Below are 24,768 nucleotides of genomic sequence, written 5' to 3'. Positions count from 1 at the left end.
GGGATAAGTGTGTAGGAACAGCACTGGGCAGCAAGGCCCTCTCCTGCATGCTCTCCAACTCCAATACTGACAAGTCTGAAAACCAGATAAGGCTGACGATTCTAGAGCTCACCAATATTTATGATTTTCCTTTTCTGCCCTGGGCACAGTGTGAGGCAAAATTCCCATCCTCCTGTTCCAGCAATCACGTTGGAGCCACAGGGCTGAATTCTGGCCAATGGAAAGGGGCCAGTTCCAGTTCTGGCTTATGAAAATTTCCTGTGGGTAATCCTCCACTTTTTTTTCACCTTTTGTAGCAACTTCAGAGCCCATGTGTTGAAGATTAAAGTCTCCCAAGATGGAGAGACCCCAAGTTCCTCAGTGACCATAGACAGCAGAGACTAGATCTCCTTACTCTTCTATCTCGTTGACAGCATAGGGTTGTGAACCAACAACAGATTTTATTTTATTTTACTGCATTAAACCATTGAGATTTTAGCATTGTTTCTTATAGCATTTATCCTATACTAATACACAAGCTAGTTGTTTGGGTTTTTTTTTACTAACACTTCTGTTTTATCATTTCAGATATTCAGTCAAAAATACACTAAGTCAGGGGGCGCCTAGCTGGCTCAGTCAGGACAGCATGTGACTCTTGATCCTGGGGTCATGAGTTCAAGCCCCACGTTGGACATAGAGCTTACTTAAAAAAAAAAAAAGTCAGAAGACTGCAGCTTAGACCCTGATATAGATTAAATTACATACACACACACACACACACACACACACACACACACACCTTTTCTTGGATTTGCTAACTAAACAGCAAAAATTAATGCTGACATAGTCTGAAAGAAATCATTTTGCATGTTGTTTAAATATAACATGTCCGGGAAGAGGCCATAAAAAATCAGAACACGTGAGAGATGAATAGGACCTGAGAACTCCTCCAGTTCAATCCCTTCATGTTATAAGTGAGGTAAGTTGGGGCCAAAAGAGGTTAGGAGACCTTACCATTAAAAAAAAAAAAAAAAAAAGGAATTAAAAACATTTTTTCAAAAGGAATTTAAAAATCTATTATTTCCTCAATAAAGTTCACATAAGAAAAAAATGGACTCTGGGTACATAGTCAATAATTTAAGAAGATGTTTGAAAAAGGACATTTTTTTGGCTTCCTGCCCTAAAATTCTTCTAGCAGTGGATGGGGAGGACACACGCACCCATGTGGGCCCCTACATGACACACGGCCAACGTGATGCCAAGCAATCAGCCCTGCAGCACAAGGCCTACCCCAAAACTCAGGGGCAATTTGATTTACAGAGGGAGGCGAGCCATGGCATATTTTCTTAAAAGAACACTGCATTATTCCAAGGAAGTTCTGCAGGAAAGAACGCATGTCCACCCCCCTCCCAATCACATGGAAGGAGATGACAAAGCCGTGATCTGTTGGGGCTCTCTTCCACGGGGCACTAAAGGATGTTGTTGTGAACCGTTCTGCGTTCACCTGATTTCTAGACCCCACGTGTGACTCATCTGGAAGGGAAGACAGAGAAATGCTCTTACATAACAGGAGCTAAACTTGGTGGAGATGCCAGGGCTTTAGTGTGACCAAAAGAGGATACTAGACAAGATGTTTGTTCACTTCGTGTTCTTCTACCTACCAGAAGCTGAGTGGGCAGGATTATGTTTTATTCTTTGTTCCATTCCTAATATTTTCCTAGCACATAGCTGGCACAAAATAGGTACTAACAAAATGTTTAATTTGAACAAAATTGAGGCTCCTGGAAGAAATGCTCTGATTATCATGTTGACTGAATAAGTATTAGTCTCGGGTATAATCATTCTGGAAATATATAGGGCAGGGAGGAAATGCCACGTCATCTGTCCTTGCTCCTGAGCCCTCCATGAGCACAGAGGAAAGGCATCAGGAGTCATGTACCCTAGAAGCTGAAATTTCATTTCAGTGAATATCTTAAGGGTAGTTTCCTAGAAGCAGACCTGGATGTTATGCCTTTGATTTACAGATGGACTGTTTTTGGGAGAAACCAGCCAGGTAGTGAAGGAAGCAAGAGAGGGCAGGGAAAGAGGCATGAGAACTGGCTTTCGCTGAAGTCTGGCCATCAGCTTATCCCACGGAGAGAGCTGGAGTGTGAGTTACACCCCAGAGTTGACCTGTGGTAAGGTTTCATTCACCCATATCAGTTAGTCATGGACTGGGGCCAACGTGGCATTTCCAAGGGCAATTCTCTGTGGAAGGGCCAATTCTGAATCGTTAGCAGTCAGCATCCACAGGTTGCTGGAAGGGAGGTGGGTGGAGGAATGGGGCATCTGGGTGATGGGCACTAAGGAGTGCACGTGTTGTGATGAGCACTGGGTGTTATACGCAACTGAAAAATTATTGAACTACATCTGAAACTAATGATGTACTACTATGTGTTGGTTAATTGAATTTAAATGAAAGAAGAAGAAAGGCATGCTTAAGGTTACTGTGAGTTACCCACTTCCCTGATTGCAAATTAAAATGTACTTGTTCCACATTGTTATAACTAAAAGGATGTTACTCTTAATACAAGTTTGGAAACATCATCAAACCATTTTCCCAAAGTTTCTTCCTAACCCTAGAAAATAAAAACTTCACATTTTTCATCATGTAAAGAGTTTTACATTTTAACTTTTTAATCACACGAGTAAATTTACCGCCGAAAGATTTTTAGTTGTAAGACACACATTGGTCACATTAGAAAAGTATTCGCAAAGCCACTCTGTACTGTGCGTTCTGGTAGGATTTGGATAGCTGATGATGAACAAGACAGTCTTTCCAAGGAGTTTACAGTTTACAATTTACAGTTTTGAGCAAAGCCAATAATCGAAAGAAAATGACAGAGTGCTATGATGATGGACGAGAGAGTTCCAAGAGAACATGTAGGAAGAATAGCTCATCTTCTCATGGGAAGGGAGAGAGGGCTTCCCGGAGAGATGTTTAAATCAGGGGACCCAGGATGACTGGGCCATCACATGAGTCTCCCTGCTCATGGGCCACTGTGGCCTCATGTTATAGCCCATCCTTTCAAGCTGGGCAACGCTTAACCAGGGCTCAGGTCCCCCTTCTCACCTCTTCACCTCAGGGTGAGGAGCGAGGGCAGCAGGTTTTTATACAAAAGCAATAAACTTGGTGAAAAGAAAAACTTTGTAAAATGTCTGCATGTTATAAGGCAAAATAAATGGCAAATTCTAGCATTGTGATTCAGCTTAATTTTAATCAAAGCTCACTGAATGAATGGTCTCCAACCCTTATCAAATAAAAATGTGTTTCATTTCGCAGGACATTTCTATATCTATAAATTTTCCATTTCATATTAACTAACCAATCTGAGAAGATGTGTTTGTGGCTTAAGCACCCTCATAAAAAGTGGAAACCCCAAGTAAGCAACAAAGAACGAAGAGCAGGGAATAGAAGATTAAGTGATAAGCATAATGTAGACATTCACTTAAGCCGACCAATATATTTTTCAAGTGCTTGAAGTCAGCCACCCACAAACAGGCATGTTTTATAACATGAATAGCTCCAGGCATTTTTCTTTTTCTGAGATTCCCATCTCAAAATATTAATATGCACCCACAACCCACACTGAAAATAAGTTTTGCTCTAAAACCTGGAAAGGATTTTTACAATTTGTTTTCGAAAAGAGATGGCTATGAGCAAGTTACTAAGTTATGGTTGGCTATGATTTATCAGCAAAGGGAAATCAGCCCTAACATTTGCTCTTAAAATCACTGATATCTGAATGAATACTAAATTTACCTGTGGCTGAAACTGGCAAAATGTACTGTTTTACAGACATTTAATTAACGATTCTTTAATGTCCATTTTGCAGTTTCCCTTGCCTTGCTCTGGAGCATATATATATGTATGTACTGAGGTGGCGGGCATTTCCTGTAGGGTCTTAAAAAGTTTGTAGTTTCTAAATTCTCTGTCTATGGCGTTTAAAGGCTGAAACCGATGTGCCCACAAAGAATGTTGTAATTAAAATTAAAGTCAGAAGTTAGAATATTTATGTTTATGTGGCTATCACATAGCGCTCAGAACTCATGACTCAATCCTGATACACACCACCCATGCCTTTTTTGAAGCCTGGAATGGTGAGTCACAGATATTAACCCTAAGATTCGGGAAGATGCCAATGGTTAGGGTCCTCTGACTTACACCACACTCTCAGGTATAGTGCGATCTGTCAATAGCTGGCATCCACTGAGTGTGTTTAGAGGAAGCAACCCCAAGCAGTGAGCGTTAGAGAAACACTCGAAGAAACTCCTGCTGTATGATTTCCACCCTGTGGCATGGGTCTGGACTGCTGTGAGCACCAGCAGACATATCAGCATGGCAGTCAGTCGTAAGAAGTAAGGCTGCTACTTGCAGCAAAGGATTAAGACCAACCACCAGATTAAGAGCCAGGCACCAAAAAGCCACAGACTCTGTAAATACTGGCCCAGCCTAGATATCCAAGATCAGTCCTTACGTATGGTACCATGTTGAGCCACCCTGGGGAATTTTCAGACACACACACAGTACCTATGTGTGCGTATAAATGTATATATAAACATGTGCACATATTTACATACATATGCACAATATACTTCTTAATATGTTCACATATACATATATTACATATATAATTTAAATGTATATATAGAGAGAAACGCAAACATATTTTTAGTAACTTGAAGTGACGACTTGAATTGAAACAGCAGGAAAATTCTGTGCAAACAATTACTTAGAGAAACAACAGGCCTAACCCACTGTACCATCCAGTGATTCTAACACCTAGCTGATTATCAGAACCATTTAGCTTTTTAAAACGATAAATTCCAAAGTTACACCCAAGACCTTGCATATTTGAATCTCTGAGGTCGAAGCCCAGGAATCGGTGTGTTTAAAAATACAGCAAAACTTGAAACGACTTGATCTCTTACTTTGAGGAAGTGCTGGTTTGCAAATATAAAGCCTCTGGCCTGACCCTGAAGGATGGCACTGGAACCCGAGTGTAAGGCAGGTATCACCCGCACCCTATGCTCCAACAGGAGTATCTGCAAACCGGTTATAACATATGACAAATTCCTCCAGGAACTGTTCTCAAATGTGCCCAGCTGTGCCACCATGCAAATAAACGTGAAAAGTAATCGAAATATATTCCTAGGTGTGAATTATCAACTTTGACTTCACCAAGAAAGTAGCCCAAATTGGGTCTTCCAGCCCCGAAATTCTAGGCGAGGTATCTTCTGTCCTGTTTATTAAATATCTCGAATGGAAGACTTTTCTACATGAGCAAAATCTGCCAGTGACCTTTATGAGACAGAATTTTGTGGAAAGAAAGAGCTCAGTGTTGGAGCCAGAGAGGATTATAATCCTGGTTCCAACAGTTCCTAGCTGAATGGCATTGTTCAAGTGCTTCCATTTTTTTTTAAGCTTCAGAGTCTTCATCTGTAAAATGGATTAACAGTGCCTGGCATTTGTGGTTATTCTGAGGTTTATAGAACATAACATTGTAAAGGACCTGCACTTAGTCAATAATTAGTAATAGTGATACCTGCTATTTTCATTCAAATAAGCTGTGAAGGTCCAACTGCATATACTATCATCACTGTGGTTGATTTAAAAAAACCCATCTAGACTCACAAGAAAGAAAATCAAATCATCCTCTCCACTAGCTTTGTGCTGGCTTTTTACATTTCCTCTTCTGAATGAGGAAGATCCTCAAGAGGGATATTATCTTGAATCTTCGTATTTAACAAAATATTCCTTAGATGAATCTCTCATCACCGCTTAACATTTACGACAGGAATTAAATCCAGATAACTGACTCAAGTTCCATTTCTCAAGGATATTTTAAGTCCGACTCACTTTGATGAAATGGGACATTCATCACAAAAACGGCCTTTGTATACATCGAACCCACATCAAAAGGAAGCATGTTGCAAGTGTCCTTTCAGCATGGAATCCAGGAAAGTTAAACAACAGCAACAAACCACTTGTTTTTTCTTCAGACTCTTTTTTTTTTTTAATAGTTCTTTAAAATCTTCTAAGCCATCTTAAAACACCAAGCACAGGCATTATAAAATATTATACTGTCCTGACTTAGTAGGTTTACATTGAAAACAGTGTACTAAGATTAGCTAAAATTAATTTTTTATATAGAAATTCTTTATATGAATTAATTCCCACAGCAACTCTACAGAGTCAAATATTTTTTCTACTTCACAGATGAGTAAAGCGAGGCTTGGAAATAGTAAGTAACTGGTCCAATGTCATTTCGGTAAGGATTCAAACTCAGGCCTGGCTAACAGCCCAAATCTATCATATTCACCACTGGCCCACCCTGCTTCTAATAACCTCCCAAGTTCAGCAGAATTCATATGCAGATTTTTTTTTTACTATTTCATCTTTTACAGCTGAGAATGGGAGGCTGTGGTTATGGCATGAAAATGTAGAGAACAGTAACCCGGGGCAAAGGAAGCATTCCAAATTCAGTTTACTTGGAATTTAAAAACGAATACCCTCCGTACAATGGAGGAATTACTATCTTCCAGGTGCCATAAAAGATCTATCTCCTTGTCATTTTTATTTCTTGTCTCTCTGCCTTTTTTATCTAACCATATTAAGAATTGGAAAATAAAAATAGTTTTTACAGTTTCTATTTGGAGCGTTTGACAGAAAGCTCGAGGTCTTGGACGTAAGTGAACCTCAGAACTGGAAAAGAGGTTGTGTTTTCTGTTTTCCTCCCTTTTCAGTTCTTTCTTCTTCTATTCATCATCCATGTCTTGCCTGTTCCCCCTAGTTTCACTAAGGACCACCTAATGTCTAGGGTCGGGGCTGACAGACCCACCCTTCATCAGAGGAGCTCAGAGATCACAGGAAGACCCTGGGGTCACAGACACCAAGGAAAGAAGAGGGAAGAACAAGAGGAAAGTGGCAAGACATACAGTGAAAAAGAAAGAGGAACCCCAAATGCTGTTGGCCAGAATGGCTGGGAAGGAAGGTGACTACACTCAACTGTTGAATCTGGACTTACGCTGTTGCTTTCTATTTCTATTTATCGTCTTAATTTTTTTTTATTTTTTGAATATACAATTTCTTCTCAGCTTTATTGAGACATAATTGACATATGACCTGTGTAAGTTTAAGGTACCAACATGCTGATTTGATACATTTATGTATCACCAAATGATCGCCACCATAATCTCAGCTACCACCTCCATCCCATCACATGGTGACCATTTCTTGTTTGTGGCATGAACATTTGAGACCTCCTCTCTTAGCCCTTGTTGCCTTTTAGAACGTGGTCCTGCACTGTGCTCCGTCACTTGCCAGCAGGAGGCCAAGACTTCTTCAGTGAAGAAGTCCAACTTTTGCTGGACGTGCTTATGGCCCCAGGCCTAGTATGAGTTGCCTCGAAGAGTCAAAGATTCCCCATGGGAAAAGCCAGAATAAGCCAGAAAACATTAGAAAACATGTTCCCTGTTTAAAGAGGAGACGTTTAATCTTCTCCTTTTTATTTTTGCTAAGCTCTCCTTCCTTCCAGGCCAAATTAAGGGGTAACATTGACACCAGCTCTAGGAAAGAGGTGCTAACCTTTCCCTAAGCCGACAGTCAAGGTGGTGGTGCTCCCTCTGAGCTGGGAGTTCTTACCTGTCAACAAGAGAAGACAGAGATTAAAAAGAAAGATGGATGAGCAGGAAGGAGTAACCTACCGCTCTTACAGCCTGCCTCATGCTCTCACCTCCTGAGAGAGCCCAAGGACCGAGAGGCATTGGCTGGACACCATCACACGGATTTATTCCAACCGCTGCCTCTGTCTAGAGTGGGCTTTCCTCATTCAGGATCAGGGGCAATGAAGGTGCGGCAACAGGAAGTGATTTCAGGGGGTAATGAGATGAAAAGACAAAATAGCTCTGCCTTCCCAATTCCTTGGACAGTCAAGCCTAACGGGACTGTTTTCTGGAAGTGGCTTTTCAGGTATTTCAGCGGGAAGTCTCATCATCCAGTGTCTGTTCTGTACCTTGGTTGTTACTGTTATTTCTTTAATTTTTTTCTTTGCCTTTTAAGATGGCTATGGCAGAGGGGGAATAATCATGAAGTTTTGTCCCTAGTACTCTCAGCAACACTTCTCTCCCACTGTCGAACCACAGAGACCTGCTGTCCCAGAAAGACCTGGCCCTCCATCAAGGTGTTCCGTGTCCTGGATCTGCTATGATCCCCATAAATATTGGCTCAGGACCTCCTACTTTACAATCCTGCTAAGTAACTATCTCATTGTTTTAGACCTTTTACTTTCCTTAACCCCCTACATATTTGACTAAACAGATCAGAGCCACCTGAACAACTCCGTTTTCATCCACTTTTCCTTCCTTCTCTGCTGTCTCTGAGGAAGACCCATTTGTTTTCCTGGCCCAGGTTAAGAGTCATGTTCCTGATACCACCACACCCTTCCATGTCCTCCAGGTTGATGGTCTAGGAATTGCCTCCTTTAGCTACTGAAAATCTCTCTTCTTCTGGTTCCTTCCTCTCTGGAGACAGCAAGGGACAACTCTCTCCAGGCTGAGCACAGAACCTGGCACACAGTATGTGTTCAATTAAGGTAAGTGCTCAACTAATATCTTATTAAATAAGATCGATGCAGCTGCTCCCTCAAACAGGGCCTCCATTTTATTTCTAGGGGGCGCCATTATATTTTATTTTGTGTGAATGGCACCCCGTAAAGCTCTACACTGGAATGCTATTGTCCTTTTCTAAAACAACTGTCACAGAATTTGCACAATACTTTTTAAACATGACCCTGCAAAGAATGAGTATCTTCTGAAAGCCAGTTTTTAAAGTAAGTCCATTTCCATCCAATAATTTTTCAAAATAGGAACTGAACACATTCTGAAAGTTTTTTTGCCTCCATACTGAGGGAGAGAGGACAGTAAAATCCACATACAGATATCTCCTCACTTTATTACAGGTCTAAGATTGTTCATTCTCTAGAAGAAAACATGCTTGAAGGAACAGCACAATAATTATTAAAAGTCTGTGTTGGTATATTGGTTTTAAAAGGAAAAAAAGAATTTTTAAAGGAAAGTATTCTAAAACCCAATGATCCAAACACCAATCCAATATGTTTGATTTGGGAGTTCTTTGCCAAGACTTGTCTCCACGCATAGATAAATGAAGTAAATTCACTGAACCAAACCTTTAGAATTGCCATTTTCAGAACTTCAGGAATCACAGAAGAATCTAGGTGTGTAACCAAACAGGATCTTGCCCTAAGCCCTTTGCCAAAGCACATAAATACTTCTAGATACTCCTTCCACATATACAAGAAACCTACATAAATCTAACTTTTAGAGAATGCCTCCTTTAGATGAAGTTACGTGGACATGATTTACAGACTCAGTAGTTCCATTTAATGGGCAAAGATTAAACAGATTTTAAGCAAACGAAAGTTTGGTGAAAAAACAAAAAAAGAACATGGAAAGAATTTAAGGCCCCACACTATGCTTCTATAGAAAAAAACAATTTCCTTATTCTTGAGGCATATAGCCACCCTGAGCTAAAGGCAGGTCTTGTTTGAGTGGAGAAGTCAGTCTTCCAGCCAATCATTTGCTAACCCAGTGGGTAATTTGTTCCAAAAATAAGCATTGCTTGCCAAATGTGCTGTCCTTCATTGGATTGGATCTGAGTGGTTGCCACTCCATATAATTCAGGCTTTGAGGGAAACTGTGGAGCCACCCACATCCTAAATCAGTGACAGTTTAAGGAAAAAAAAAAAGATTTACTTGAATTTGTGTTTACCTCTCCAGCTTCATTTCTTGACAGTCTTTCCAAATCTGTGTGTACGTGTGTATACACAGATATGCACCCACTCATGCACACACTGCACTCTACTCTCCAGCCACACTGAACTCTGTGCAATATTGGAAATGGCCCACCTTCTCTTCATCTCCACCCCTTTGTAGATTCTGTTCTCTGCTTGCAATAGCTTTCCTATTCCCATGCACATTTTTTGTCTCTCATTTGAGACTCAGCCTCGATGGTGCCTCACCCAAGAAGCTTTCCCCAACCTGTCAAGTCTGGCTTAGTTTTCTATTCTTTGTAAATACCCTCATAGGGCTCTGCAAATGCCTCCATCCATAGTATGCATTACAGTTTCTTCTTTGGTTATGTATTCTCCCACTAAGCTACAAACTCTTTGAGGATAGAACTTTAAACTGGGTTTAGTGAAAACGTGCTGACTAAACAAACACTGGATGTTAACTCTCTCCTGTCCTGACCATCCTTATAACGTCTTTCACTGCTGTCCACACGAACAGGTTAAAAGACTAGAAAACTGACACATAGCAAATAAATGAAGAACACTGTGCATAGTCATAATACTTAAATTTCAACTCCTATGATCCTTGGTTTCCTCTAGGTTTGTGTCTAGAAAATTGAAAAAAAGCTGGAAAACCTGCTAAACCGATGGGCACGATTCAGTGCAAATTGCATTCCGGTTATGGGAACATTGAGAAAGAGGTGTTGCTAATTTGGGAAGGTTTGATCGACGTTCTCAGGTTTTGATGAAACTAATGGACATAGAAGATGTCAGTGAAGGGAAATAGACACAGGATAGGCAGAATGTAGACAGAGAGGAGGAATGATAAGGAAAAAAACCACCTAGTTTGACTTCCTTGCATAGAAAACTATCAGAAACAAAGAATGACTTGGTAAGGAATCTCCTGTGCTAACAACCTTGGGCAGGTCCTTACCCTCTGGCCTGGAGAGCCATCGCGTCCTGGTGAACCAATGCTTCCCGGGATACCCTAGGTAGAGCAAGGACCAAAAAAAGTCAGAGTCACGGAAATTGGAAATCAACTGCCTTTCCACCCAGCTTCCCTGAAATAGATCAAGACCTCCAAACAAACGTAATAGCATAAAGATGAATTCAGAATCCAGAAATGATTTATATGAAAGAAATGTTCCCCACCCAGGCTCGCCCTCCAGAGCATCAGTATGACTCTCAGAGACTACTAAAGTGAATGGATACAGGCTAACAGTCTTTAATACAGAAGCCACTTACTGGTAGAGTCACAGCAGACTTTAGAAGCTACAGCCTTTCCCACCTTCCTGCCCACCCCCCTAACCTTGGCAAGGCTCTAGAGCTAAGAACATTTGGTGGGGGAGGGGCAGAGGAAGACGGAGACAGAGAGTCTTTTTTTTTTCCCCAAAGATTATTTATTTATTTTATGACAGAGAGAGACACAGTGAGAGAAGGAACACAAGCACAGGGAGTGGGAGAGGGAGAAGCAGGCTTCCTGCCGAGCAGGGGGCCTGATGTGGAACTCGATGTGGAGCTCCGTCCCAGGGCCCCAGGACCCCGGGACCATGACCCGAGCCAAAGGCAGCCGCCCAATGACTGAGCCATCCAGACACCAGGAGACAGAGAATCTTAAGCAGGCTCCATATGGAGCCTGATGTGGGCCTCGATCCCACAACCCTGAGATCATGACCTGAGCAGAAATCAAGACTTGGACGTTTCGCTGACTGAGCCACCCAGGGGCCCCAAGCTAAAAGCATTTTTTTTTTTTTTTTTTGCAGACTAAAAAGTAAAACTCATACCTGTGGGCCAGGAAGGCCAGTCTCTCCTTTTTCTCCTTTAGCACCCGGCATTCCCTGAATAGCCAAAAGCATTCGGGGTTAAGGTCATGTAGGGTCAATTCTTTGTCTTTTCTTTCTCTCCTCTGACTGCGCTAACATTTTCAACATTAACTTGCTTTCGCGCTAACATCCAAAGCCGGCATGTTTCACTTCTCACATATGCTCCCCCCTGTATGTAAGCATTCCTACGGAGCTGAACATTTATACGGCACAACAGTTTAAACACAGAACATACAGTCTGATATGGCTGAGCCCAGACTGTACATCTGTGTGAGAGATGGAACAGTTCGATACTTTGATAGCTTAGATTTTTAGAGTTCATCTCTATCTAGAGTTTTGCTTTTGTTTTGGCTAGAAAGATAAACGAATGAAAAAGCAAACACAGAATCTGGCAGGTAGCAAGACTTTATCAAAGGCTTATTAGTAGTAGTAGCAATTGCATAACTGGAATGCTAATGATTTCTAAACTGTGAAAATAACCCAGAACAGAAAATTTCTCGGTGAGGGCGAAAGAATCATATGCCCAGAAAGACGGCTAAAATGTGCTTAAAAGGCTTGTTTGCTTCAAATATTAATTTTATTTAATAGAAATTGGTTTTACTCTTGAAATCCTGATCCCTAGAGGAAGATTAATGACAATCAGTGAGTGGCATTAAATTTGTTTTCCGTGATACAAACAGCTTTTACAAACAGAGTGGCTGTATAAAAGTACACTGTCTATAATCTAAAACTCCAACTAAGTGCACTGTCCTTTGATGCCCACTGAGATAAAAATCATAAACAAATGGCTTCCATGAATCTATATCCATGATTACTACAAATACATAATGAACAACTTGAATTTGTTACTTTCTAGATTTTATTACATCTGTTAAGGACTTGCTCCAACAAGAAAAAGGACAATACATGTAATAGCCCTGTTTCTCTCCTTAGACAAATTGCTTATGGATATACCTACTCTGTGTGGATGTAACTATTTGCAAAAGACCCTCACCACTTAACAAAAAAATGGCTAATGAATGTACTCATGAACTCTCAGTTACTACTTCCATTTCTCAATTCTTATTTTTAGGGGTTGGAAGGGACTGAGGCTCATTATAAAGAGCACAGAAGACAAAAGTGCACTCTTTATAACTCATGAAAAAGTGATCACAATAAAATCCACCCAAATGTTTACATACTACTCACAGGCATTCCTTGAATGGACAGACCACTTGGTCCTTGGGGTCCAGGGGGACCCTGGGGTCCTGGAGGGCCTGTGTCACCTCGAGGGCCCTCTGGTCCCTGGAACACAAGAGAAGATAATCATTCCAGAGGTAAGTTAGATTCTCGGTACTCAACAGATATTTCTTCTTAGAGCACTTATAATTTATTTCCTTATGGAATGTTCCTAAGACACAAAATGCTGATAGGATAGAGCAAGACAACATGCCTCCCAGACAAGATGTCATCAGTAAACCAAAAGAGTAAACACATGGGGGTTGCTGCAACTTTAATTTTTTTCTTCCATAAATAAGAAGGCTATGCCAACTATATGAGTAACTAGACCCCCCACACTCCATAACAAATCCAAAATACAGAAATACTTCAAGACCACCCTCCTGGTCCGTGGCATGTAGGTTCATACCATCCAGCTGAACTACATTCTCTCCACCTCCACCCCTGTCAGCCACCCATCGTGGGGGCACTCCTGCATTACTGAAGACTTTGCCCCCAGTCCCTGTTTGCTTCCTCATTTTGACCCCACCATTCCTCTGTCTTCCATGTCTGCCTAATGACCTGCCCTCAGTGTAATATTACTTGATTTTCTTTCTTCTCAGGATCAGGCACTCCTGTCACATTAGCAGCTCTTATCTCCATAGTTTGGACCTTGGTCCATCACCTCTGTAATCTTAGTTCTAGAAAAACTACATCCTAAACCTCTTCTTCTTGCCCTTCTCTCATTCTGGGACTCCAGTGAAAACTAGTATAAGTTAAGACTTCCAACACCTGGATATCATGTTAAATGTAAGACTGACGAATCCATTACTTGGGACAAGCAATACAGAAGAAAAAGTGGGGACGGATTATGAGCGTAGTCGGTTAAGTTTCAGGTTCATAGGGATAACCATGTGGACATGTCCAACAGTCTGGGGATCAAGAGATGTCTGAGCTGAGATGGATTTTGGAGTAGCTGAAGATGTGTTTGTGGGTGAGGTTCTTAAGGAGACTGTTGAGAGAGTAACAGAAGAAACTGATAGAGATGAGATGAAAAGCAGGTAGAGGGGAGAAAAAGAGAAGCCTGAGCAGTGTAGGAAAGGCCAAGGGGCGGGGGAGTTTCTAATAAAAAGGTTTCCAACCATATCAAATGCTGTAGAGATCTCAAGTAAGATAGGAATTAGGCCATAGCCTGTGGATTTGATAACAAGGAGGTAATGGATGACCTTAATAAGAGCAATTTTACAGGATTCTTATAGGAACAGAAGTCATATGCAGGCTAAGTATGATTCTGGTTATATATAAATGGAATTATATACTATGAACTTCATTGGTTCATGCTTCTTTCATGTGTCAGAGTGGTTTTGAGGTTCATACATTTTGTTGCATGTTTCCATAGTATGTTCCTTTTGATTGCTGACTGGTACTCCACTGCATGGATATATAGAAAACTGTTTATTCACCTATTAATGAACATTTGAATCATTTCCAGTTTTTTGCTATTGTAAGTAAAGATACTATGAACATTTATGTACCAAAAAAAAAAAAAAAAAAAACACTTGGAAGTGAGGATGCAGAAAACAAATGAAAACTATTCTTACAAGAGACATAGTGTATGAGGAGGGGAGATAGAGGTAGATTTAAAAAATATGATGGAAGAAACAAGCCGGTAATTGACAAATATTAGTTAATGCTTATAATCATTTAATCATATGTCAATTAAATATTATTGAGGAACTGATAATGGAGAAGGGCAGAAACTATGTGGTCTCATTTTATTCTATACAGTATGAGACAAAAATGACTCAGAGAGCCCAGCAGCATGGCTGCTTTAAGCTTCTAAATTCTTATTATCTGTTTGCTACAATTAAAATATGGACCCACAAAATGGAAAATAATACAGCATGGGGCTTTCCATATGGAAGGTATACTTTATCTGTTCCTACACTATGGCATTGGTAGACATGTAAGGATCTTTGTCTAACAAGACAGTTTCCTAAAACCGCTTCGTACTTATATCGGTGATTCATTAAAATCATCATGTAAAACCAACCGCCTCAGTAGTGGTCCTGTGGAAATGGACATGTGGACATGTCCAACAGTCTGGGGATCGAGAGATGTCTGAGCTGAGATGGATTTTGGAGTAGCCGAAGATGTGTTTGTGGGTGAGGTTCTTAAGGAGACTGTTGAGAGAGTAACAGAAGAAACTGATAACTGATATCGTCAATTGTTGGGATCATCAAACATCTTTGAGCTCCTAATAAGTCTTCATGATCAGAATCATCATCCAGTGAGAATGTTGGAGAAACAATGGGACCCGGCTGGGACCCCAGTGGGAGGAGGAGGCCAGAATCTGCAGGAGCTCCTGGGCACTGCCTTGAGGTGGAACTGAGGAAGACCCAGTGTATTGCTGTCTGAGAAGAAGCTTTCAAATCACTGGCCTTCCTTGTAGGACCATAAGAGAGAGAGCCAGGTGAGAAACATCAAGTCTATGCCTAAGATATGTGTCACAATATCAGAAAATTAAAAAAAAAAAGGAGATATGTCATGTTTTGGGTTGGCTAGTGCCTCATTACCTTCAGTCTTCTTTCGTTTACCGTTCCCCCCGCCCCATATTCGCTCCTACCTTGCTGCACTTGCTTCCAGTTTTACAGTAAAAACTTTTGCAGTGTTCTCTTCCCCATGAAAAAATACCATGCAAATTGAGTAAGTGGCCATATTGAAGCAGTAAGTCAAGACTGCAAGGTGGGTGGAGAGGAGATCATGTGGGGCAACAGGTACAAATGAAAAGGGGAGTCTAATTATAGAGAACCTTGAATGCCACACCAAGGAAGGTGAACTGTATTCTCAAGGCAAGAGTGTATGACTATAGATTTAAAAGCATGATATGACCCAGCATAACTTTAAAGAAATAAATCTGGGGGCAGATGTGAAGAATCGATCCGAAAATCAAAATCACTGGAGCCAGCAGACCAGTTAGAAGATTTGCCAAAAGCCAGATAGAAGATGGTGAGGCCTGAATTCAATTAGTGGCTGGGCTTCTGCCCATCCCTTAGGGTGCCTCTGTGCAAAGTAGGAAAACGTGTGCCTGGACATGGCTTGGCAGGGCTTGGTCGTCTCAGCCGGTGCTTTTGTGCAGCGCATTGCCTACACCAGCACACGTGGTGGCCCTGGGCAGTGAGAAAGGAAAACAGAGCTGTGTGTTTGATTATACATAGCGGGGGGGGGAGTAGGACTCTAAAACTTGGGAAATTACCTGGGAGGGAATGCTGCCTAGTTGTGATTCAGTTTTCTCCTTACTTTGTTGTAGGTTGAGAAAGAGAAGAATATACACAAAAGAATACTAAGCTTTGAAACTAAGCCACTCAGAACACTGACATTCTATTTTTGACCTGGAAACCAACCTTTCTTTCACTAAGTTCTTAAATATTTTTATGAAAAAACAGAAGTCTTTAAGGGAAAAGACTTAGACACAACTTTCCACAAAAACATAAAGGGTTCTAGATTGCAAGGAGTAAACAGTACTGAACTTCAAAATTATATTATTGCTAATTATGAGAGAGACAGAGGTACAGAGAGACAGAGAGAACATTACCTTTGAACCCTGTTCACCTCGTTGGCCCTTCGGTCCTCGGAGCCCTGGACCACCCTGGTGAACAGATGTTAAGTATTAGCACAAAGACAAGTCTTAAACAGCATATTTCATCCATTTTCTTCAAGAATATGGATTATGTAATTCTTATTTTGAATAAAGGCCAACTCATTGTGTAATGGTATATGTTCATTATGATCCTTTACTGGAAATCTGCCACCTAGACTCACCTCTTCCTGCTGATGATTTCATAGTTTGAGAAAGCTTTCTATGCCAAATCCTTTCAGATTAAAAAAAGCTACAGTATTTTGAAATTCAGTGTGTAAAACTGCTACTATTAATGGATGCAAATAAAATACACTGCTAATCTAAAATGGTGTGTCTTATACCACAACTTTGAGACTATTCAATTAAATTATAAAAAGCGTATAAAAATAGTTTTTTAATTGTGACCATATTGAAGCAGTAAGTCAAGACTGGGATTTTTATTTTAATTACACCATAAAAGGCTAATCAGTGTTACTGAAACTTCAGTTATTTGCATTTTCCCTAATATTTTTGCCCTATTAAGGCACCATCTGCACAATTACTTAATATTATTTTCCTTATCTAGGTATATGTGTACATAATAACATGTACATACGTATGTGTATATGTACTCTTGTGAACATATTCTTTGTATATATGTGCATAAATATATATGTGTCTACACTGAATATTTTTCAATTGACTCACTATTTCACTTAAATCTAATCTTAAAAGCAAACATTATAGCACTATAGTTAATGGAAAATGTATTACTTATTAAGAATAGAAAGTAACCTTAAAAATACACTATAAATAACGTTATTAAATTTAGCTAGACTTTGTTCCTATTGAAGTCTGTAAGCCATGGGCTTGTTCTTTGTTAAAAAGGGAGACAAGTAAGTATTAGTGTGCACCAGATTGAGAATATCTCTTTCACCTGAGCAGAAGGATTAAAAGCGCACTGAAAATGGAAAAGTTTTCTCAGTGTGTGTTTCCAATTTATTTCCTGAAAGGCATTTTGTGTACCATCAGCAGAACACTCACATCACTTGGGTAAAGACTGGATCTGGTGGCCTTTAAGGTTTCTTCCTTCCAGCTTGTTTTAAACACTTAAATTCATTCCCCTCCCCAATAACACCTGGTTGCTTATCTTCCAGACGTTAATTTTTTTTTAAAGATTTTATTTATTTGAGAGAGAGAGAGTGAGCACAAGCAGGGGGAAGGGCAGATGGAGAGGGACAAGCAGATTCTCCCACTGAGCAGTGAGCCCTGTGTGGGCTGATCCCAGGATCCTGAGATCATGACCTGAGCCGAAGGCAGACACTTAACCCAGTGAGCCACCTGGGCGCCCCTCTTCCAGACTTTTAAAATATAATTATAAAATTGCACTATATGCGGAGTGCCTGGGTGGCTCAGTCGTTAAGCGTCTAGCCTTTGGCTCAGGTCATGATCCCAGGGTCCTGGGATCGAGCCCCGCATCAGGCTCCCTGCTCCACGGGAAGCCTGCTTCTCCCTCCCCCACTCCCCCTGCTTGTGATCTCCCTCTCTGTCAAATAAATAAATAAAATCTTCGAAAAAAATTTTATTATATGTATATATGTACCTATAGAAACTATTACCTATAGTATTTTTGTACTATTATATGATGTATTATAAATTACATATGTGACATCACACTTCTTACATACTCCTAAGTTTTTTAACTTAATTATTTTAGAGATTCTTTTCCATGACGTAACATATGATTTAGCTTATTCTGACCGAGTTGCGTAGTTTTCCAAACCTTGGATATATAATCGTTTGTTTAACCATTCTTTATGACCGAAAACATAGGGTTTTCTCACACATTTTTTTTTTTGCCGTTTAAACACTTCTGCCATTAACATCCTTAAACAGCCCTGAAGTACAAACTTTAATATCTAAGTGCAATTGTTAATATTTAGGATATCGACAAGTAGAATTATAAATGAAATTTGATTGGTAGGTAGATTATATTGTCAAACTGTGCTCCAAAAAACCTGTGCCAGTTTACTCATCTACCAAGAGTTTAAGAGGGTTCCTGCTTTTCTAAACCTTAGTCACCACCTGATCTTGAAGGGGAGCAGAATTTGTCACCTCACAGTGTGCCCCTTTGGCGTAAGGATTATTTTAGTCTGATTATTTAAGAAACTGCAGACACAGGAGAAGCCCTGAAAACCAAAAACTGAGTAAAAGTTTTACAAGAGACATTACATTTATGAGGGATGCCTCCATTTGTAAAGGTGTCTCCTTCTGTACCAGGAAAAAAAGGATGATTCTAAATCTCTAGAAACTTACTTATGAAGAAGGCAGAGACTAGGGTCTGCACAACAGCTTCACCCTTGTTTGCTGCACCTTTCCTGGTAACCTCCCTAAACAGACTCTCCATCCCTAACAGCCCCACCCTTTTTTTTTGTCTTTAGCTGAAGATGATATTTAAAATGCTGGCTTCAGCCATGTTGGGGAGTTATTCAGTTTTCCTCGGTATGTCCCATGTAAACAGGAGGTATGTGTGTCATTAAACTCTTGATTATTTCTCTTCTGTTAATCTTTTTATTAAAGGGGTGTCTTAGCCAAGAATACAGAAGAGTAGAGGGAAATTTTTTTTCCTCCCCCAACAATGTTGTCAAACTTTACATTTTTACCAAACTAACTGGTAAAAAATAATATTTTACTCTTATTTTAATTTTCATTTTCCTTAACACTACTTTAATGGGGCATTTTTTCATAACATTTGCCCATTTGCATTTAGTCTCAATGCAACTATCAATTTCTATATCTTACTCAGTTTTCTAATGGGTTGCATGTCTTCTTCTCTTTAATGTGTAGAAATTCCTCATATATTTGGATACCACACCTTTCACTGCTATATGGGATGCAAATTATTTTTCCCCAGAGTGGCAGACACTGCTGGTTGGCTACCAAACAGTCTTTCCTGACTCCCTTGTCCATTTTATTTCTCCTACCACAAAGGCTGAAAAAGACGGATTTGCTTGCCCCGCCTCCTTTGCAACCAGGAATGGGCACATTAGTCACTTTGGGCTAATGTGATCAAGAGGCCACAAGCCTATAGAAAAGAAAGTGGGAAGCTGGGACAAGCTTGGGGGACCATCCACCTCTAAATCTTCTGTTGCACAAACAATAAATATCTAAGTGTCCCAGTGGTTTACACTACTGTGTCAGTTCGAATTTTCTGTTCCTTGCAGCAAGTGCAATGCATCCCAATTAATATACCATTCTGGCACAAACTCTTTAACTTTTTCTGCGCATCTTTAATGATTGGTTTTTCACTGCAGGTTTTGTTCAGATGTGACAATTTGGCTCATAGCTATTCATGCCAGAGGCACCATGTCTAAAAGCCTTTTATTTTTGTAACTTATTTTGCACCTTACCCTTAACCTTCAACACTGAGCACATGACAAGAATTCAATACATTTTTGTGGATGTTAATTTCCACAAAATAAGAAAGGGTTAGTCTAGGCAAGGGGAATATGGTTCATTCACCCATACCTTCCTACAGCTGTTTTGTAGCTTTATTGGCACAAAATACCCACGTGTAAATTCTTGAATGAGAATTTACCTATGTTAAATCATTAGCCAGGGTTTATTGCATATTGTTTCAAATACTATTTCTTGAATAGTTGATTATACTTTAAATATTTGAAAATTTTAATAACTTTTCTCCTATTTTATATCTTTCTTTCCAAGTCAGAGCTCAACCCTTCTCTTTCACTTCTCTGCTGCTTTTTTCTCATTACAAAGTTTGACTCTTAGGTCATATGTAAATATTTTATAACTTGTTCCAGCAGTATTGCAGATGAAAAAACTTGAAAACTCGCCAGCTAAAAAAGCTTATTAATGCTGCTTAAAATAAAACAAACATTGTTATAATTAAGAACTGAATGCATAAATACCAGGAATAAAGAATAAAGAAAAACCAGAGATGCAAGCATGTGCACAGAGACTGCCCTGGGGGAGGATGGGGAAAATGGTTCAGGATTGCTGCAAAGTTTGTATTGTATAGCCCACACAAAGGAAGGAAATGTGAACTTGAGCCTATGATAGGTGGGGGCAGGGCTGAAAATGAAATGTTTAAAGCTGAGGAACTTGAAAAGCTTCACTGTGAATCAGGTAGGGGAACAAACAAACAAACAATTAAAAATAGCAGGTGGATGACCAAGATGTTGCTTCCAATGTTCCAATGTAGCTATGGGAGGAGTAGGAAACATCTTTGCTAAGAAATATTACACAGAAGCTGATTCTCAGATGTTCTAGAGATCAGAATTCATACTGCCTGTCAGGAGCAAACACAACTCCAAAGTCAAACATCTAAGGTGGATTTCAGTTGGTTGTCTACCCAGGGGCTTAGCAGAAGCAGGCACAGATATTCTCTGGAGGAATACAGCCCCAAACTGGCTCAAAATATCCCCCGAGATAAAATTTCAAGTAATACGGCTCAAATATACACCCCCCAAAAATCACACAGTACATATGGAAACAAGATAGCATGAGTAACATCAGCAGAAAAAAAAATGGCAGACTCAGAAACACATACAATGCAGATATTGAAATGATCAGATAAAAAAATAAACTGTACTTAAAATATTGAAAGAAAAAATAGTTTTGAAGTATTACAAAAGAAGAAAGAGCATAGAAATGCCCAGAAGTTTTGAAAAGGAACCAAATATAACTTCTAGCTGTGCTAAATATAGTCATCAAAATCAGAAATGCAATGGATAGGTTAAATAGCATATTAAACATAGCTAAATATAGAATACACTAGAAACTAAATTTGAAGAAATTACACAGAAGAAGCCTGGAGATATAAGCAGAAATAAATAACAAAAATTAAGAGACGTGAGAGTAAAAAAATACATCAGTTGAGTTTCAGAAAAACACAATAGAGATGATAGGAGAGAGGCAATATTCGAAGAGATAGTGACTAAGAAAACTCCAAATTTAACGAGAAACATTGCCATCGAAACTCAACTCCAAATTTAATGAGAAACATTGCCATCGAAACTCATGAAGTCATAAGTTTTCCAAAATGGCAGATTATCTACATCAAAACCCCACACCAGAGCATACCGTAGCGAAACTTCAGATCACTAAACACAAAGGGATCTTGCAAACAAGATCTTCCCATTTATTAGTTTGGAAAGTTGTCTCACTGCTTTAATTAAGGCCAATATTAAAAATTTTTAAGGAAGACAGGAGGCTTATTATTCTCTCATATTAAAATCTGAGCTGATAATCGGTTCAGTGTACTAGAGTAGCTTTACCACGTAAGGCAACGTGGAAGCTCAGTTGCTTCCATTTTATTGCTCTGCTGTGTTCTAGGACACTGCTTACCAAAGTGAACCACTACCACATGTTCCCAGAGTAGTGTGTTGAGAGGGGTGAGGATGGATAAGGAAGTTATTTTGTTTTCATTTAAGAACAACGTCTAGGTTGATTGCATATCCCTTTTCTCTCACTGGCCAGAACTTGGTCATAAGGTGATACCTACTTGTGCAGACGCTAAGAAGTCAAGTGCCTAGGTGAATGGCCATGTACTTAGCTAAAACTCGGGGAATTCTACTATGAAAAAGAAGCAGTGGCAATGAATACAGGAAGTACAATCAACAATCCCTGTAACAACCATCAAAATTATCTTTTGATAATATGGGAAATAAAAGCATTTTGCGATGAACAAAAATTGAAAATTTACTATCAGTAGTCTTTCATTAAAAGAACATCTTGGGGCACCTGGGTGTCATAGTTGGTTAAGTGTCTGACTCTTGGTTTCGGCTCAGGTCATGATCTTGGGGTCCTGAGATCGAGCCCCATGGAGGGCTCCGTGTTCAGCAGGGAGTCTGCTTGAGATTCTCTCTCTCCCCCTCTCTCGGACCCTCCCCCTGCTTGCTTGCACATTCTCTCTCTCTCAAATAAACAAACAGAAGGAACATCCAAAAGGTATATTCCAGGAGAAATAAAAATGTTACCAGAAGATATTGTGAGCAAAGAAATAGCAAGTATAGAGGCAAGTCTTAACATATAGTAATTTATAACAAGTGCTAATAAAATGTCTAGTTTGTGATGTTAAAAAAATACTGGATAGCAGGGCGCCTGGGTGGCTCAGTCGTTGAGCGTCTGCCTTTGGCTCGGGTCATGATCTTGGAGTCCTGGGATCGAGCCCCGTGTTGGGCTCCCTGCTCCGTGGGAGGCCTGCTTCTCCCTCTCCCACTCCCCCTGCTTGTGTTCCCTCTCTCGCTGTGTCTCTCTCTGTCAAATAAATAAAAAATCTTAAAAAAAAATACTCAATAGCAACAGTGCATAATTTATAAAAAGGATGATCCAAGAGAAATAAATTCCAAGAAAATCTATCTGTTGAAATAGGGTGAAAATCTTGATTCTTTTTAGACTTTGTCAAGCTAAATATGTTTGTTAAAATCTCTTCGTTGACTACTAAAAGAACAGCCACAGAGAAGTATAATTTCCAAATTAGGGGAGGGGAGAAGAAAAGAATAACAACAAAAAGCCAAAAAGTGTAAATAAGTAGATAAAACCTCAACCAACCAAGGAAGTCACATATATACATCATGTGGGACAAATAATAGAAAGCAAAAAGTAAGGTGGTAGATATAGGAATATTTGCCCAAGGACGTTAATTATCACAAACAACAGAATGAATGGACTAAACTCTAAAAAAATTGCAAAACCAGATTGAAAACAAAACCTAGCCATATACTATTTAAACAGAACTCATCTCAAACTTAAAGACAACAGAAAGGCTGAAACTAGAAGGATGAAGAAAATGGGCATTAAGGAGGGCAGGTGATGTGATGAGCACTGAGTGTTATATGCAGCTGATGAATCACTGAACTCTACATCTGAAACTAATGATGTACTATATGCTGGCTAATTGAATTCAAATAAAAAATATATACACATACCCGGAAAATAACCCAAAAGAGAAATGATATTGTGAGTCATTAGCAAGACGACTGTTCTCGATTTTTTGTACACTGTAACACAATCTCAGGATATACAAAGCAGAATTACAAACAAAATTGGACAGATTGAAATTGAAGTAGAAGATTTTAAACATCTATCTCAGCAATTGAAAGATGAAGAATTAATGCAGATAAAGAAGATTCTAGCAACATAATTTACAGTTTGATTTACTGGATATTTATATTTAGAACTCTTAACTCCACAATTAGAAAACACACATTCTTCTAAAGCATACAGGGAACAGCTGTAAAACTTGACAAAAGGCCACAAAGCAAGTGTCAAAGAATCAACAAATGTCCAAAAATTGGTACTACGGAGACTATCTTCCATAAAAAAGTGCAAAAAAATTAATACAACAAAAAAATAAAATTGCACATATGATCGGAAATTTAAAAAGACACTTCTAAGTGAACTGTGGCTAAAAAGAAGTAATAAAGAAAAATATAAAAAATGATAGCTCACAGAATTATTAAATTTAACTACATTGGATTTAAAATTTCTAGACAATAAAAAGTCCCATAAACAACAAGGAAGCCACAGACCAGGAAGTGGTATTTGCAAACCATATCATTAATAAAGGATTAGTTTCCAGAATACATAAAACCACTTAGAAACTAATAAGCAGAAAATCTGCACAACAAAATCCCAGAAAAGTTTATAAACAGGCATTTGTATAGAAAGGAATTTAAATGACTCAGAGACAAATGAAAAATTGCTCCATCTTACTAACACAAAGGGAAAGTCTTATTTAAAATAACAACCACAGGGGCGCAGGGTGGATCAATCAGTTGACTCTTGATTTCAGCTCAGCTCATGATCTCAGCGTCTTGAGAGCAAGCCCCAAGTTGGGGTCCATGCTGGGCATGGAGTCTGCTTGAAATTCCCTCTCCCTCTGCCTCTTCCCCCATTTGTGCTCTCTCTCTCTCAAATAAATAAATAAAATCTTTTTTTTTTTTAAAGAAGTCTATACAGCCTTGTGGCTAAAAGCTTAGATTTTATTTTAAGATTTTTATTTGTTTATTTTTCAGAGAGAGAGAGAGAGCATGGAGGGGAGGGGCAGAGGGAGAGAGAGAATCTCAAGCAGACTCCTGATGTAAGGCTCAATCTCCCGACACCAGGAGATCATGACCTGAGAGCCAGAGAGCACAAGTGGGGGGTGGGGGGTAGAGGGAAAGGGAGAAGCAGATTCCCACTGAGCAAGGGGCCCAAGGTGGGGCTCGATCCCAGGATCCTGGGATCATGACCTGAGTCAAAAGCTGACGCTTAACCAACTGAGCCACCCAGGTGC

The 24,768-nt window shown here is 39.7% G+C and overlaps 1 protein-coding gene across 5 annotated transcripts in view; it reads right to left on the bottom strand.

The window, feature by feature from the left end:
• The window catches only part of COL14A1 (collagen type XIV alpha 1 chain), a 212,549-nt gene that overhangs the window by 36,713 nt on the left and 151,068 nt on the right, over window positions 1–24,768 (bottom strand). For all 5 annotated transcript variants that reach the window (XM_027624793.2, XM_027624808.2, XM_027624828.2 and 2 more), the window contains 4 exons: window positions 16,443–16,496; window positions 12,839–12,934; window positions 11,612–11,665; window positions 10,762–10,815 (listed from right to left, as the gene is read on the bottom strand). In XM_027624793.2, coding sequence (XP_027480594.1) covers window positions 10,762–10,815; window positions 11,612–11,665; window positions 12,839–12,934; window positions 16,443–16,496 — 258 coding nt within the window. The remainder of the gene's footprint in view (window positions 1–10,761; window positions 10,816–11,611; window positions 11,666–12,838; window positions 12,935–16,442; window positions 16,497–24,768) is intronic.

The sequence above is a fragment of the Zalophus californianus genome, chromosome 4 (genome assembly GCF_009762305.2).
Source record: "Zalophus californianus isolate mZalCal1 chromosome 4, mZalCal1.pri.v2, whole genome shotgun sequence".
In the NCBI taxonomy this organism is placed as follows: domain Eukaryota; kingdom Metazoa; phylum Chordata; class Mammalia; order Carnivora; family Otariidae; genus Zalophus; species Zalophus californianus.
Note: the sequence above shows the minus strand (reverse complement) of the source record. Positions and strands in the feature narration are given on the sequence as shown.